Source organism: Podarcis erhardii (assembly GCF_964252035.2).
Source record: "Podarcis erhardii genome assembly, chromosome: 1".
NCBI lineage: Eukaryota > Metazoa > Chordata > Lepidosauria > Squamata > Lacertidae > Podarcis > Podarcis erhardii.
In genome coordinates this window covers 61,372,022-61,389,375 of record NC_138497.1, presented here as the reverse complement: position 1 = coordinate 61,389,375, position 17,354 = coordinate 61,372,022, and the positions used below count along the sequence as shown (strand labels likewise).

General features: G+C 40.2%; 1 protein-coding gene across 4 annotated transcripts in view; it reads right to left on the bottom strand.

Moving 5' to 3' along the window:
* The window catches only part of NELL1 (neural EGFL like 1), a 407,721-nt gene that overhangs the window by 250,792 nt on the left and 139,575 nt on the right, over positions 1 to 17,354 (bottom strand). For all 4 annotated transcript variants that reach the window (XM_081834787.1, XM_081834789.1, XM_081834790.1 and 1 more), the window contains exons 10-12: positions 15,103 to 15,176; positions 12,005 to 12,104; positions 1,524 to 1,652 (exon numbers count right to left, since the gene is read on the bottom strand). In XM_081834787.1, coding sequence (XP_081690913.1) covers positions 1,524 to 1,652; positions 12,005 to 12,104; positions 15,103 to 15,176 — 303 coding nt within the window. The remainder of the gene's footprint in view (positions 1 to 1,523; positions 1,653 to 12,004; positions 12,105 to 15,102; positions 15,177 to 17,354) is intronic.

Here is a 17,354-nt window from a genome sequence, read left to right as displayed (position 1 = left end):
ATCTCGGGGTCCAGCTTGGTGTTAGTGGCACTGGTCCTCCTGATCCAGCTAGCTTCTCCTTTGCCATGTCAGAGGACTAGCTAGTGCCCTGTGATCATGGTCATGAAAGCACAAGTTATTCATGCTTCTTTTTCCAAACATGTCCAGCGAATGTCTTAAGCACCCCAAAGTGCTAGAGAATGAAGATAAGAGAACATACATTTCAGACCTCCTCGTACTTTTAGTCCTGTGCTGGTGCCTTATCTCTTTTTCTTTCAAAACAACAATTTTAATCCAAGTTTGAAAGTTTAAAAAATGACTTTAATCCAAAACATGGAATTTTACAACACCAAAAGCTTTGGGTCTCTTTAGGGATGTCTCATTGTTGTTTTAAGCTGCAGACTAAGAAATTAACAATGACAACTTTTAATCAATTAAATTGAGACTGGACAAAGAAGATTCACAATGGGAGAAAAAAAAAATCTATTCTGTTGGAGGCACTTGCCTCAACCAAACCAGGGTTAGGTACAACAAAAACTGAATCTTTCTAAATTCACTGCACTCCTCATGCATTAACATTGACACCAAGTGAGGCCTTTCTATTTCGTTACCAACAATAGGTCTCAAAAAGCCATTTATGAAACTCAACAGTTTCCGATCAAGACAAGGGAAACAAACAAAGCCATGTTTCATTACATGTTTCATTACATGCTTGAAACTTCAGCACTGAAGGATCATGATGGATGGTATTCCTATGCATGTTCAGCAACGCAAATAATTTCTGAATGGCAAGTGAGCTAGCTTGTCCACGGAAACCCAGGAAAGGAGGAGACATTGACAAAATTTTCCTGTATGCAATAAACAGGGTTGCTTTGTAATGAGTATCCACAGGAGCACCCCAGCCACAGAGACAGGTTTATCACCAAGTTAATACTATGGGGTAAACAGTATTTGCAGCTCATCACACCTCACAAGATGCTATCTACAGTCACAACATCTTATTGATTTATGTTTAAAATGTACCAGTATATTCTGCTCTTGAATGGAATACCTCAGAGCAGTCCACATCATTAAAAGAAGGCCATAACACCACTTCTAAAAAGCCTACTATCTGTAGATACAGTGGGTCACATTTCTACCTCAGTCGAAAGGCATGATGAAAACAATCTTTGCTTGTTGCCTAAATATACTATTATCAACTGTTATCAATTTATGACACAGATTATTCATGTCCGGGACAACATACTTGCCATCAGCCAAAGCAGCAGTATTACTGGAATTTATATATTGCAAAGAGAGTCACAAACAGAAGGGTGACATTTTAACATGCCAGGAAGTCAGTCAGTCACTTCGGAACTTCACAATGAAGTTTCCATCTGTCTGGGTCATCTGAACTTTCTACATATAGAATCAAATGAGGATATTATCATTTACACTACCATGAAGATTGAACTTGATAATGAGATGCTCTGTTCTGCTTTTGTTTTAACAGCACATTTCTCACCAGACCACAATGAAGTTACTTTGCGGAACTCATTATTTACCTTCACAATAGGCAGAATCCCCTTGGACGGAGACATAACCACTTTTGCATTCACAAGTAGCTTGCGTGTTCCAGTTCCTGCACTCTGAGTTTTCACCACATCTGTGACCTTGTGCACAAAAATTATGACCTGAAAAATAAAGCACATTCAACAATGTATCAGAGTGAGTGAAAACAATAAAAAGCTTAATCCTAAATCAGCAATTATACTATTTAGATAAGAATCCTAGCAGTAATACAATATCATTTAACTTCCACGCTAACATAATGTACTTTACCTTTCATAGAATTTTAGAATGGAGGGAACCACAGGGGTCATCTAGTCCAACCCTCTGCAATGCAATGCAGGAATATTTTGCCCAACATGGGGATTGAACCCACAACTCTTATGATTAAAAGTGTCATGCTCTACCGAACTATCAAGGGCCTCACACTATCAAGGGCCTGTGTGCTTAATTGTCTATATTTACACTGATCTTCTACTGAAACTAATCACACTACTTTTAAGAATGCTGTCACAACAGATGCAAAATTCCATAGCATGAGAATCTTCTGTTAAGGGACACGTTTTCTTAATGGTACTCCACTGAGAGGCCAGATGCTGTAGCGGGGCACAGTCAGAGCTAGCAATGATGAGAGCTTGAAACAAAAGTGTTCTGGATTAATGAACCTTAAATAAAGAACACCCTGCTTAAATTTGTATCAATAGATTAGAATTCTCAGTCATATGCAAGTACACTCAGCAGTAAGTCTCAGTGGAGCTTTATAAGGTGGGCTCTCAAATAAATATACAGTGGTGCCCCGCAAGACGAATGCCTCGCAAAATGAAAAACCCGCTAGACGAAAGGGTTTTCCGTTTTGGAGGTGCTTCGCAAAACGAATTTCCTATGGGCTTGCTTCGCAAGACAAAATGTCTTGCGAGTTTTTCTGACTTTTTTTCCCTCCCCCCCATTTTTCTAAGCCGCTAAGCCGCTTATCTGCTTATCCGCTAAGCCGATAAGCCGCTAAAAGTTGCTAATAGCCGCTAAGCCGCTAATAGCGCTAATCCGCTAAGCCGTCAATGGGCTTGCTTCGCAAGACGAAAAAACCGCTAGACGAAGAGAATCGCGGAATGGATTCTTTTCGTCTTGTGAGGCACCACTGTATAGGGCAGGGGATTTAGCTAATGTTCCATCAATGGAACCCCTGTGCAAGGACTTCCACTTGAGAAATGGGGCGTTCCATCCTCTCCTCCACCCACACACTCCTACCCCTGAAATTGGCTTTGGGGGGGGGCGTTTCATGCTGGGAAAACATGGTGCAAAAAGCTCTCTGCCTTGCCTGCATTTAACGTGCAGATTTTCAACCAGCCGGCCTTCAATCACATATGGTTGAAATCGCACAAGTTAAATGTGCATACAATGTGATTTATATTAATATAACAGGTCAGCACGCATTATTCCAGAATGCAAGGGGAAGCAATTCCTGAATACTTTTGTGCACTACACACAAACATAGAAGCCTACCAACTGATTCTCAAAGAGATGTTGGGGAGATGGGGACGGACTTCTGTTCCCCAATGCATACAACTAGGAAAAAGCTTTTTTAAAAAAAATAAAATAAAACCACCAATGTATATTTATCAAATAAAATGCTGCCCCTTCAAATTATTCTGAAACCACACAGAAATGGGAAGACAAACACTTTCAAAAGCCAGCAAAAATATGAAGGAAACCACCAGGAAAGAAGGCATTGTGAAGCAAATCTTCAAGATGCATTGGGGGTGCATAAAATGTGGTCAATTCAACATCCATGATCCTCTAAAGCTACCTGTGTAATTATTTTTATATTAATTTATTATCCACCCTTCACCCTAAAGTCTCAGGGCAGGTTGCAACAATTAAAACACAATATTATAAACAAAGCTAAAACAATTTGCAATCACAAAAACAGAGTGGGTCCTAAAAATATGCAGGTGTCAAAAATATACTCAGGTGTCAAAAGCCACGAGAAAGGTGTGTAATCAGAATTCACTAACTGCTGTATAATGAAGCTGCCTGACAGACCTCTGTGGAACACAATTGTATATGGAGATGTTATTTATTAGATTTTTGAGCCCAGCTTTTTTCCAGAATGAATCCAAGCATATCACAAATCCACAAAAAAGTGAAAACAAAACAAAAGCAAATAATAGGTTTCTGCTCCTTAAAATCCCATTATTATTTATTATTATTATTATTATTACCATTATTATCAACAACAACATCCAGGATCCTTCTAAAGACAGCCTACATTACATTTCTGTCTTTCAATCTTTGTTTCTATGTAAAGGGACCAATAGTTAAACCATTAAGGATTTCAATAATATTTTTCATACTGAAGAAAATGCTTATGTGAACTTAACCTAAAGTGTTACTGGCTGATCTCACACTAATATACCAACTGCTCCAATTTTGCTCCAACAAGTCAAGCTCAAAGGAAATGGTGACAGACAGCACAACAAATATGTTAATGGTTATACTGAATCCAAGTCTTATTTAGATGACAGTGAGGTGAAAGTGACTTAACATCAAAACAAAGAGCACAGTGAAATATTGCAGTAATGCTGCATGTCATTCTAAAATAATGCCAACTTCTTAAAAAAAACTGTCTGTAATATGTTATTTCTTTTATTCTTTTTCCTTTATGTGCAGGGTGAGTCGTCCCCCCCCCCATTAACTTGGTTTTAAGAACTCTAGTCTGCTTTTTCTTTTTAAAAAATATCCCAGTGAAATCTTTTTCAACGCAGCTTAGCTGTCAGAAAGTATGAATTCTTAGAATCTAAGAACTCCATATAGGGGATTTATGAATCACCTTCAAGATTTACCTTTTTTAAACAAAAATAATGGATAGAATTACACTTTGCATTATGATTTCCAAAGAAAGATTTACATGAAATGAACTTCACACATCCCAGGCTGTATATATTCATACTCCATTGCTGAGAATCCAAGTATTTGGTACAGTTTACATCATATTATTTGCTGAAGTTATCTATGAAGAGTTTTCAGGACCAATTTTTAAGCCATTTCTTTCTCCCTTTTCCGTCAAACCCAAGAAAACAGTGGAAGCTATAAACCAGTGTCTGAGAGCAGTGATAGACTGGATGAAGGCCTCCTTTTGAAGGAAGGGCAAGATATACATTTAAGAAATAATGATGACAGTAATAACTAATCCAAACGACATGGGGCTTTTGTTGATTGAGAAGACAGATTACTACCTAGAAAAGTATACCACCTGCATACTTTCCTAGGCAGTATAAAACTGACTACCATTGCTTATGCTCTGGTAGCACACACATTAGCTTACTGTAACATGCTTTGTGTATGGCTACCTCTGAAGATTGCTCAGAAATGACTACTGGTCCAGAATGCAGCATTAGGGTGTTATTAAGGATGGGCCACTCTGGGCGTGTTAATTCAATTTTGCACTGACTTCATTGACCCAATTCAAGGTGCTGGTTTTGACCTTTAAAGTCCTACATAGTCTGAAGCCAAGATGCCTAAAGCACTGCTTCTTCCTATCCAAGCCTGCCCACACGTAAGCGCTCCAGAGGCCCTGCTGTATGCTCTTCCACCACATTATTTTGTATGATGTTACTCTGTTACCCACTGAAATGAAAGCTAGAAATCCTTCAATGGAAAGACAGCACACTTCTTGCATGCATCAGAGCAGCCATGCAGATTGCTGGAGAGGAGTGATGAGTTCTAAATGTCACAGAATACTACATTATTGGCAGTGCTATTTTTCTAGAAAAAGAGGTGCTGGAACTCACCATGAGCACCTCCCTCATTCTCTCAGAATAGCAATGATGCCCACCTGAGAGGTGCCGGAACTGAGTTCCAGTGAGTTCTGGCTGAAAAAAAAAGCCCTGGTTATCAGTAAGCACCGTTCCTCATATCCAACTCTCTTGTGGCTACTCTGCTGCCAAAATTTATATTATAAGGTGCTCGAGACAGTTTAGAGAGCTTATGCGTGTACACAGATGGCAATGCATAACTAATAAATGGTCTTACTTTTTTAAATGATTCCATTTGGGTGCCACTTGATTTATACTAATGCTTTCTAAATTTTGTGAATGCTAATAAAGAATATATTTAGCTCACTATCTGAGTAGTTAAGACAATTAGGGTGGGCCAGTGGTCTGGGGTGAAAACAACAATCCACATGGGACCACTCTCTGATGACTTGGAATTTCAAATCCTAATGTCCTGTGGAAATTATGATGATTTTGAATAGATTCCAAGGAGATTGGAACTGAAATCTAGTGAAAGTTAATCGTGACCAAGTCTCATTGAAAAGAAGGATACTTAAGTTAGCCATGTCCACTGGTTTCAATATTCCGTAATTATGACTAGCTTTGGCTAGATTGGAACATAATAAAACAATGTCCCCTTCTGAATTTTAGATCTGACACATTCATTTTAATTTTTTCATATGGCCTACTGTTAAAACCTTATTGTCTCAAGTTTTAAAAATGAAGGGGGTGAGGATCTTTATATGACTTCTCATTTTAGTCCAGCATAAATGACAAGGCAATAGAGCATTAGCTACTACAACAAACAATTTAGAACAAATGTGCAAAACATTCCCCCATACACATAGATGTATGTAATAACAACATCTGAAAAAGAAATAGACTTCCAAAAGGGAATCACATTGAAAAAGCATATACTCTAGATCTTTGACAAACGAGGTGACCTCTATTCCTTCTTCAAATATTTCAGGTGAATACTATTCCAAAATTTAGAGCAATTTTTCTACCCTTGGCTTTCCTTTGATGAGGGCATTCTTATGTCTTTATTACAACTGCTTCCACAAGATTAAGTTTTGCTTTTTAAGTTATTTGATTGTGCAATGACCCATTTATCATTTTAAGCTAATTATAATAGTAATCAAATTCTACGCTTCAGGGAATAGGTAGACAAGCTCATTTCATTTTGTTGAATAATTGTACAATTGGCTTGGCACATATCCTTTCAAATGTGTTCCTCCAATTAGGTATAGGTTACAATTCTCAAAAAGTCAAATAATTTAGCAACCTCAGACCTACTCCAAAGCTACTTAGTTGAAAATCTATGCATACTCACTTGTATGTCCCCATGAACTCAAGCAAATAAAAAAAATGGTTGGAATTGACATGATTTTTCACATAAACGTAAGCCAACTGCTTTATTCCATATGCAATTTCTTCTGATCATCCCAAGACACAGGATCACATTAAGAAATAGGTGTATAAGTAACAGTGGATCATTGTTATGTGGGACTTTACATGACCACATCAATCAGAAAAAAATCTATCATGTTAACAGTAGAGCTTATCAGGCGCACTTTGAGTTCACATGTTACTTTTCTTGAAAAGCTCATGCCTGTGATCAGTCAGGAGACATCCGGAGAGCGTAAGTGGGTGACTTTTATGTGTGAGCTGGCTCCTAAGATGCCAATGGGATGGGGAACCATTGTTGTATGTGGTCCACTGTCTTCAGATTCAGCCTGCTTCATTGACTTCACTTCAGTATAGCAATTAGGGGGTTAAAGGGGGGGTTAAAGGGAGCTTTCTCCTAACCTCATTTATTATCTGAGGAGGAGGTACAGGGAGAGAGAGAAAGGAGGGACAGAATGGACAGTGAGTATGTGTGAGAGAGAGATCAAGGATTTGAATGAGTGTGTGTGTGCGCGTGTGTGCGCACATTAACTGATGGGGTGGGATAAAGAATGTTGGGGGGGATTAAAAATGTAAAAGGAAGTCAAAAGTACATGCTCATCTGTGGTCAGGAACAGAAATTTGCCTGGTGAATATGACTGGCATTCATTTACATTATTACTGTTTTTAAGTCCACGCATTATAGGCAATTAATAACTTTTTAAACATTGTTTTTCCATTTCTTTTACACTGAGATTAAAGTACAGTAAGCTGCAGAAATAGTTACATGTAGTATTTGGCAGAAGCCGAACTGCAGTGGAACAGAAACAGTGCTGATTGTGGCAAATACAGGTTAGAACAGAAATCACTGCCTTCTTACATCCCTAGGTGGGAGTAACAAAGAAAGAGTGTGGGGTGGCTCTGCCCATGTATGAGAAACAGTATGGGGTGATATTGATGTTTACTTAAAGATATAATCATTTCATTATCTCTTTAAATCACCACCATCCCATGTCTCCCTCCATCTCTCTCTCTTAAGATCATCACCTGTCACCCTGCCACTCTCTAAGAGAGAATGGGGTAGTGAGGAGCTTAAGATATACAGAGTATGGGGCAGCTCTGGCCCCACCCTGCACCAAAACACTGCCCTGAGTTATGTGGCACTCAGTGGAAAAAGGGTCTCCTACATTTGCCATAGACTCCATGTAGTATCGATGTTACTTTAGAAGTATTAAAAACGTACCATTTTTAATTTGCAGTTGTCTGTAAATTTGTTTGCACTTGTATCCAGAACTATTTAGCTATTTATTTAGGCAACAGAATGGTCAAAACAGGCAGGATAGCAACAATAGTCTTTACTAAGACTAACACTACTAAGTAGGGCTGCTATATTTAATTTATCTGTTAAGATTGATTTCTGTTGTTTTGTTTTTATTAACGATTTTCTTGTTTTACAGAAGTAAGTGTAATGCCTCATATTTTTTCCATGTAACATTTTTACAAGTCTGTTTCATTTGTTGAGACATTAGGGGGAGAAGAAAAAGAAAGAAAAAAAAGGGGGTGGAGGAAGGGAAGATTGTGGGGGTGGGGTCGGGTGGCAATGTTTCTATTATGCTTAATGTACCGTATTTTTCGTCCCATAGGACGCTCCGTCCCATAGGACGCACCTAGTTTTTTGGGGGGGAAATAAAGGAAAAAATTCTTTCCTTTATTTCCCCCCCCCCAAAAGCAGGTCGGGGAAACCGAACCAGGTCGAGGAACGGCGCTGCGCCTCCCTGCTGTCCCCCGAGCTTGTGGGGCTGGCTGATGTCTGCCTCAGGCGGCAGACTGCTATCCGCAGCGTGGGGAGCCCTGCGGGGAACTCCTGCAGGGCTCCCCACACTGCGGATGTCTGTCCGGCGTGCGGGGCGCTCTGCTTCAGGGCGCTCCGCCCGCCAGGTGGCAGGCTGCTATCCGCAGTGTGGGGAACCCTGCGGGGAACTCCTGCAGGGCTCCCCACCTGCGGATGTCTGCCCGGCGCACGGGGCGCTCTGCTTCAGGGCGCCCTGCCTGCCGAGCGGCAGGCTGCTATCTGCAGCGTGGGGAGCCCTGTGGAGAACTCCCGCAGGGCTGCCTAGGCTGTGGACGTGTTCCCGAAGCGCCGGGCGCTCTGCTTTCAGGGTGCCCGACGCTCCGGGAAGCATGCTGCTATCCGCAGCCTAGACATCCCCGCGGGACCTCACGCAGGGCTGCCTAGGCTGCGGATGTGTTCCCGAAGCACCGGGCGCTCTGCTTTCAGGGCGCCCGGCGTTCTGGGAAGCAGGCTACTATCCGCAGCCTAGACAGCCCTGTGGGAACTCCCGCAGGGCTGCCTAGGCTGCGGATGTCTTCCTGAAGCCTGGAGAGCGAGAGGGGTCAGTGCGCACCGACCCCTCTCACTCTCCAAGCTTCAGCGAAAGCCTGCATTCGCCCCATAGGACGCACCCAGATTTCCCCTTCATTTTTGGAGGGGGAAAAGTGTGTCCTATAGGGCGAAAAATACGGTATGTAGGGTTTGGTGTCAGCGTTGCTTGTGCTGTTTACTTGTGTTCCTTTGGTGGTGAGAGAGGTTGGGGTTGGCCTAGGGTGTGGTTGTTTGTTTGTGATTGGCTGTGGTGATCTTTGTTTTCGTGTGTGAGTGGGGTGGGTGGGTGGGTGTTTTGGATCAGGTTAGCCATATTGATTTGTGTGCTGTTGGTGGATTATTGCCATTGTCTTGTTGGGCTGTGTATGTGATAAAGGGGAGACATACCGGGGTAAAGGCGTCTTCTTCTGTTTGTCCCCGTGTCAGTTTCAGTTTATTGGTTAATTTTTCTAGTACAGCTGTTTCCCATACTATTTGGTACCATTGGTCCATGCTTACTCCTGACAGGTCTCTCTAGTGTCTGGTTATGGTGTTTCTGGCTGCTGAAAGTAGGTGGGTTATGAGTTCTTTCTGGTGTAAAAGATTTTTAATTAATTAAAAATATGTAACATATCTGTGAAAACAAATACTAGTTTAATAAAAGTGCCAAAATGCAAAGCTTTAAAGTTGTAAATCAGTCAAAATCCCTGGAGAAAAAGAAGTTGAAATATGCATACAGGCACAAGGCACTATGTTGCACTAATATGTTGCCACTGAATTGCAATAGGCGAGCATAGAAATAATTAAACAGAGGACAGCGGAACTGTATTTATTTTTCTCAGAGTAAGATCATTTAATGGCTGCTGTCACATATATTCTAAGTAACACAAACGACTCTACATGCATGTATTTTGTACTCAATAAGCTGCTCCCAAGTACAGAAAGAAAGAAGCCTTAGTAAAGTTGAGAGCCTTGTTGCTACAATTCTGCATGCAGCAGACCTGTTAAATTTATACTTATCAGCATCTTTCTGGGACTTAATAAAACTGAATTCTAGAGGTGTCTCAGAGTCCCACAGCAATGCATGAGAAATGTCTGATTTTTGCATCTGAGGAAACAAAACTCCTTCCATTCCCTTTACGCAAAATTGTCTCAAGTCCAGTCTTGGGGCTAGACAGGAAGAGATGGAAAATATGCTAATTGAAGAGCCTCCTGAAGGTGCTACTGAAAGATATTATAAACCTCTTTTATATAAATAGTAAATGTAAAGGTTAGCAGAGCTACATTATTAATAAAATGTTTTCCGCGCTTCAACCTCCTCCAACACACACAAACACGGAAGTTGAAGTACCCGGTAATCGGGGCTTGCTTCTGAACAGACATGCATAGAATTGCACTGCAAAGTACTCATTTGAGCACAGGGAGCGACTTCTAACCTGGTTGCCAGCAAGGTCAATTTAAAAACCACACAACCTAATTTAATATATAGTGATTAAAAATTATGTTATTCAAAAATGTTTAACCATATGCTTTTTAAAAAAACTTTTTCATATTCAAAGGTTAAGGACATAGAGACATAGGGAGCTACTTTATACTGAGTCAAGCCCAGGACTTTTTTTCAGCTGGAACTCAGTTTCAGCACCTCACAGGTGGGCACCATTGCCATTCTAAGAGAATGGGGAGGGGGTTCATGGTGAGTTCCAACACCTCTTTTTCTAGAAAAATAGCACTGCATCAGACCATCAGTCCATCTAGTTGAATACTCCCTACACTGACTGACAATGATTGCCCAGGATTTCAGACAGCCCTACCTGGAGACACGTTCATGCAAAGCTGGCAAGAGGTCAGGCCAGATGGGAAATGTAGGCTGCATTTCAATAATCTTTACCAAAAGGTTCCCCTTTACTTAGAGTAGCCCCCCCCTTCAAAGTCGCATGCCCATTCCAATTGGCCCACCTGCCCCCCCTTTCTGACTTGCCTGGAGGTGCAGGGGATTGACCCTGCAAGCAAAGCAACAGCCCATATTTGTAATCCAAGAAACTGAGTAGCAGCAAAAAAAATAAAAAAAAATCAACGATTCTGATTTGACACCCAACGGAAAAAATGCACAATCACATCTGTGACTCCAAGTTACATAATCATAATCTATGATTATGTACAGTAAATTATGTACAGTAAATTTCACCAAGGATTATGTACAGTAAATTTCACCAAGGATGGGGGGGAAATAACAAAAGCACGATTAAGCTGCAATCAAGAAATTGTTCCACCACATTATATAGTCTTTGATGACTACACTATAAACAACAACAAAAATGTTAACTGCAACAATAATTACATACGAATTCATCATGACTGTGGGTGGTCAGGGAAATAAGCAGCTTTCAAGGAGAAAGATAATTTTTGGCAGCTGTGCTGTTTGAGGCTTAAAGACATGGGAAGGGAGTAGGAATAGGAAAATTCAGGAAGAAACCCACAAGGCCACAATACAGCACTTGTGGGTTTAGCTTTGCAGTGGTGGCATTGTTTGGGTTGTAACTCTAACTTTAATGTGAACAATAAATATAAACTTTTTTAAAAAATAAAAATGTTACCATCAGAACTCAGTATTGCTCAAATACTATTTTTTGTTTTTAATAATGGGGAGAAGGGATGTTATTTAAATGGGTTTATATAATGGTATCAATGTGTAGGAAGTTATACATGCTTCACAGACTGTATCTATACAAATTGGGGGGGAAAGTATATTAACTTCCCTGATTTCAAAACGGTCTACAATATCCCCAAGGAGCTTTGATGTCTGACTAATATTAAAGGCCTTTTATGAACTCCAGTTAATGCATAAAAGGCAACCAGGACAACACCATAAGCTTTACAGTAGGCCATTCAGATCCAAATCAAACATTCTTTTAAGGAAGACACAATAACTATTGACAATGCCTGCCAACATCCTACTTACCTTTGCAAACACTGCAGCACTGATTCTCTGGGAGGATGTAATCTTTTTCTGAGCAGTTCAGTGGAGGACAGGTCTCTGTTACTTTTACTAAAATTCCATTCTGGAAATAACAATGTTTTAAAGAGTTACACTGATGAAAATTCCACAGTTGCTTCTACTTTCTGTAATCTGTAATCAGAGACTGACATAAGCAAAGGCTGCATACATACGAGACATTTAAAGCACATTCTTTTTCAAAAGAATCCTGGGAACTGTAGCTTGTTAACAGTGCTGGGAACTGCAAGTCTATGGGGTAAACTACAGTTTCCAGGATTGGATGGGGTTACACAGTAAGGTGTGTATACAGCCAGACTATGACAAAGAATGGTACTGGTCTGATCAGCAAGGACCTTGTTGTACTCAACAACGCTCAACATGCCCAGACTAGCTATCTGTTCTCTTTGCAGAACGTTGTTGCCTTAGTATCAAACTAGTGTGGAAGTTTTGATGAGTGAAAGATTAAGCATATCAATTTGAGAGAGAACTGTTTTCCCTCTAAAGTTCAGTAATACCTGGTTGTCATGAGATGTTCACAAAAGAAAAGCATGGGAAATGCATTGACAGCAGACACCCATGATACTTCCATGCAAAATGGGCAAGGAAACAAAAAGGAAGGCAGCTCTGAAAACTAGCTCTATGATTTCCACAGCTTGGAAGCAATTAAAAAGCTATTCATACCTTCACTAGTCAAAAGCAGAAAACATGTAATAATGATGGGTTGCCCACAATATTTTCTACTGTGGTGCAATTGATACTTTGTTCTACAGCAACTGAAATGAAAACCTGACTTACCAAGTTACTTCAAAAACGCATTGCTACTCTAGGCTCTCAGGCTGAGAATCAGTTAAGCACAAGGAACCATTGTTATCCTTCCCTCTTCCTCACTTACAGCAAATACATATGTCTTTTGCATATGATAGATAGATACGCCAAGGGCAATACCAACACAGCAAATAAAATGGCAGCTGCTGTGCCAGTATTGAAGCAATGACAGGGTTAGATACTTCATATACTATGCGATAAAATCACAATTAGCACTAAAGTGAAGATCAGATACTCTTATCACCAGAACACAGTAGCTCATATCTGGTTTTCTGCTAAGCCTAGAGGCTTTTTGGAGTTTCTTATAATTCCTTTCTGCACATTTGCCCTGATTTCCGCCAGGGACTCAGCAGCTGCCCTCCATGCCTAGTCAGCAGCTGAGAGACAGATCTCAAGTGTTTCCTGAACCTCACAGTACCCCAGGGAAAAAGCTAACAAATAGCAGCCCAGCAAACAAAGCAGAGACCCTCTGGGTGCCATGGAGGATCCAGATATTATTGTTTTGAGAAGGAACAGAGAGGAGAATCTGATGCAGATGGAAATGTCTGATTTTGTAGCCCTTTCAGGCTACTGTTGCTGTTCACTGTTATCATGAAGGTATGGGCTGTAGGAACAAGCATGCTAGGTTCCCCTGCCCTGTGGTCATTCTCATGGCCCTCCATGAATTGCTTTGTGAGTGAAGGAATGACCATTGGGTGTGGAGCACACTTCCACCCACCGGGTGTGCAGCACACTTCCACCCACAGACAAGCCACAGCTGTCTGAACATCATGCCCTCTATCTAACCTTTGCTCTCTTAGTAGTCTGCCGTGCCCTGTCTGTGGCCTTTGTCTCCTTCGATTAAACATTGTTCAGGGGGAAAGTGACGCGGTGGAAACAGGTGCCAAAATAACTTTGTTCTACCCTCCAATCTCGCGACTGGAAGATGTGTAAAGGGCACCGTCCAAAATGTATCTGACTGGTTTTGCACATTGTGCTAATAAAAAGAGCCTCGGCAGAGCTAGCTAGGAGCTTGCTTATGCACAGCTCACCTGATGACCAACACCTGTCTCGTGTCCTTCACTTCAGTGAGAAGCAGGGATCCTCCTGAATACAGTATCTGAAAATTCTCCACATATTTAGATACTTGATGTTCACATTTCACATCAACCCTCCAAGGAAAGCTAGTGCACTTACTACTGAACCACCAGCATCAAAGTGACAGTGTCAAAGCAGTAATATATTTCAGTTATTAAAAAAAAAAATCACAGTAAAAGTTATTGTTTAAGCTGAACTGAAAAAGTAAAATGTAGTATGAAATTGCTTTAATTAACCACATGGGGCTGGTTCCCATGGTCTGAAATATCATCCACTGCTGTCAAGAAAACCCTCTTGAGCTCAGTTCAGGATTGGGCTCTGAAAACCAAGCTATTTTCCCCAAAGACAGAGAAAATCACTTGGTTTTTCTGGCCTCATTTCTGAGTACAACAGGACTTCTGAGTATCCCCTTCCCTAAATGCCCCACAGCATTTAAAATTATTAAACGCTTTATAACCCAAGCTGGAGAAGATTACTTTTGTTTCAGATACAGACTAGCACTATTGGCTAGGCAAATTTACATTTCGCATTCTTTCTGTAAATTCAATAAGATATTCCCCACTTTATGAATGGCCTTGTTCTATTATGTCCCTCTTTGAACACCATGTCAAGGAGCAGAACCTGCTCAGTATTGATAATCACCTTCTTTACTGCTCATCCAGGTGAGATCTGTCAAGCCCCAAAACTCTATGCTTTTAAATGCTTGGTGAAGAACTTAGTTAAAGGCTTTTAGCTGACTTAAAAATAATAATTTGTTGCTCCCCCACTTTGCAGTGCATTTTCCTGTCACTTTCCCACCTGAAAAAGTCTTCTTTTTTGTGGATCTGTTGTGCTATCGCACCAGAACACTTTAATCCTACTCTAGTTGTGCAAAGCTAAATTTCTGCTATGCGCTTGAATCCCTTTCACAATAGTGACAGCCTGCAAGCACGGAAAGTAAAAATGTATTAGAATTTATGACTCATTCTAAAAATGTTTTTTCTGTCAAAAGCATTTGATGCAGAGAAAGTAATATTGCACACACTTTGCTGTACCATCCAGGGCATGCAATAAAGGAGATACCACACATGTTTAAAAGTGAAAGAGTGAACAATTGCAATGTAAGTCCTACAGCAGTCGTAATGCTTGAGAGTGCAGTCTTAGAAGGTTAAAAAACTTACACGACATTCTTTGCAGTTCTTGGTTAAAATCCTCTGACCTTCTGCCAACACTTTTCCTCCATAGATACATTTGGCTAGAATTTTCAAAATAAATAAAAACATCAGTATTTAGTAGTAAGTGCAGATAAATTATACAGTTTGGTACAAACAATATTGCTTTAAGTCAATCTAGATGCACTGTGGTAAATATGATGTACTCATTTTGCTTTCAGTAGCAGCCAGTGTTAATTGCTCACATTTATTTTGACTATAATAGTAAATTCATTACAAAAACTATTATCTTGAACCATTTCACAACTCACTCTGACAAACTAGGCTACTTAGTGACCTGAAGTAATAGGAGAAGCAGAACAGATATTGAACTCGATTCATTAACAGAATTAGTCATGGCAGTGACATTCTGTGGAGCAGGCACAGTACATTTGTATTAAGATATGCCTGTATGGGCAAAGTATTGACAACCTGGATGGACTTACTGTATCACAATATATAGCTTCTGATTTATCTACACCATATCAAGACAGGTGAAAACAGAACTATGCCCCTGTGTAACTGGAGCAGTGTCTCAAGTGAGCCACAGGTATTCATTAACTATCATAATTGATTAGATCACTGCTGGAAATACAGGGCTAACAAACACATGGAAAAGGGAAGACACCATAGAGAGATCCACACTGATGACTATCTGTAACATTAAAATTAGCTTCTGGGGCATATGGATCTAACTTTTCTTCGCTGATTGCCTTTTAGAAACTTTTACAAATGAACTAAAATTCAAATATTGTATTTCTTAAAAGGTAAAGGTAAAGGACCCTTGACAGTTAAGTCCAGTCATGAATGACTCTGGAGTTGCGGCGCTCATCTCGCTTTACTGGCCGAGGGAGCCGACGTTTGTCCACAGACAATTTTTCCAGGTCATGTGGCCAGCATGACTAAGCTGCTTCTGGTGAAACCAGAGCAGCGCACGGAAACGGCGTTTACCTTCCTACCTATTTATCTACTTGCACTAGACATGCTTTCGAACTGATAGGTTGGCAGGAGCTGGGACCAAGCAACGGGAGCTCACCTCGTCCCAGGGATTTGAACCGCCAACCTTCCAATCAGCAAGCCCTAGGCTCAGTGGTTTAGACCACAGCGCCACCCACGTCCCATTGTATTTATTACGTACTTTTAATTCCAGAAAAGAATGCATATATACAACAGACATTATAATTGTCTGTTATGCTATCCTTTCCCAAGCAGAGGCCCCTTGAGCCATGTCAGATATATCTACATGAATGAGGAAATATAATTCCTTTAAGGATAGGTAAATAATAATAAAAAATTCTCAGTTCAGGGAGAAAAACCTGGAACAACTCAAAAGGCCTCTGTTTGCACAATATGGGTTGGACTACTGTAAAAAAAGTCAGTCATGCCAGATATAGCTCCATGATACCTGCCTTCTGAGGAACTACAGATGTGTATTTTGGTATAGTAGTACTGGTGCCAGAGACAAAAATATATATAGTGTGACCAAAGTACAGATCTCTACTCAAGATGACAGGTACTCAATTCTTAAACGGACCCTCAGTATTCTTGAGATTATGGGTACTTTCAAGCAAGTATCATTTCTGGCAATGGAATGAATATTAGCTCCAAAATCTTTGTTTGGTTAGAAAAGAAATTGGCTTAGACACTGTTACTTCACGGGGTACATATGTAATAAGGTGCCCAGTGCTCCAAATTATTAAAGCTAGAAAAACTAAATTCCCCCAGGTTGTGTCATTAATACAGATGAATGAAAGCTTCAAATATGTTGTTGTTGTTGTTGTTGTTGTTGTTGTTGTTGTTGTTGTTGTTACAATTATGTAATTTATTATCTGCCCTCCACCCTAAGGTCAGGGTACATTAAAACACATTACAATACAATATTAAAAGCAGTTTAAAATAACTTACAATTTATACCCAAATGTTGCTTCCTAATAGCACAATGTATTACAAACTCTAGTTATGACTTCCTGGCACATTTGCATTACTGTAGCCATAATAAAAAAGAATGTCCTCTTTAACTCCAGTAAAAGAGGAATAGTAAATAACATTGCTCTTTAAATCATTTCCCCTTCAAGAACCTCAAACACTGCAGAATGGGACAAAACCTTACTTTTCAACCTTTCAAATTATATCTATAATTTTCCTTGGTAACAGTCATGCAACTAGGTCTGAGGTAAAAAACGAGAGATAGGAAAGGTGGTAATAGGCCTAGGGCAAGCAGA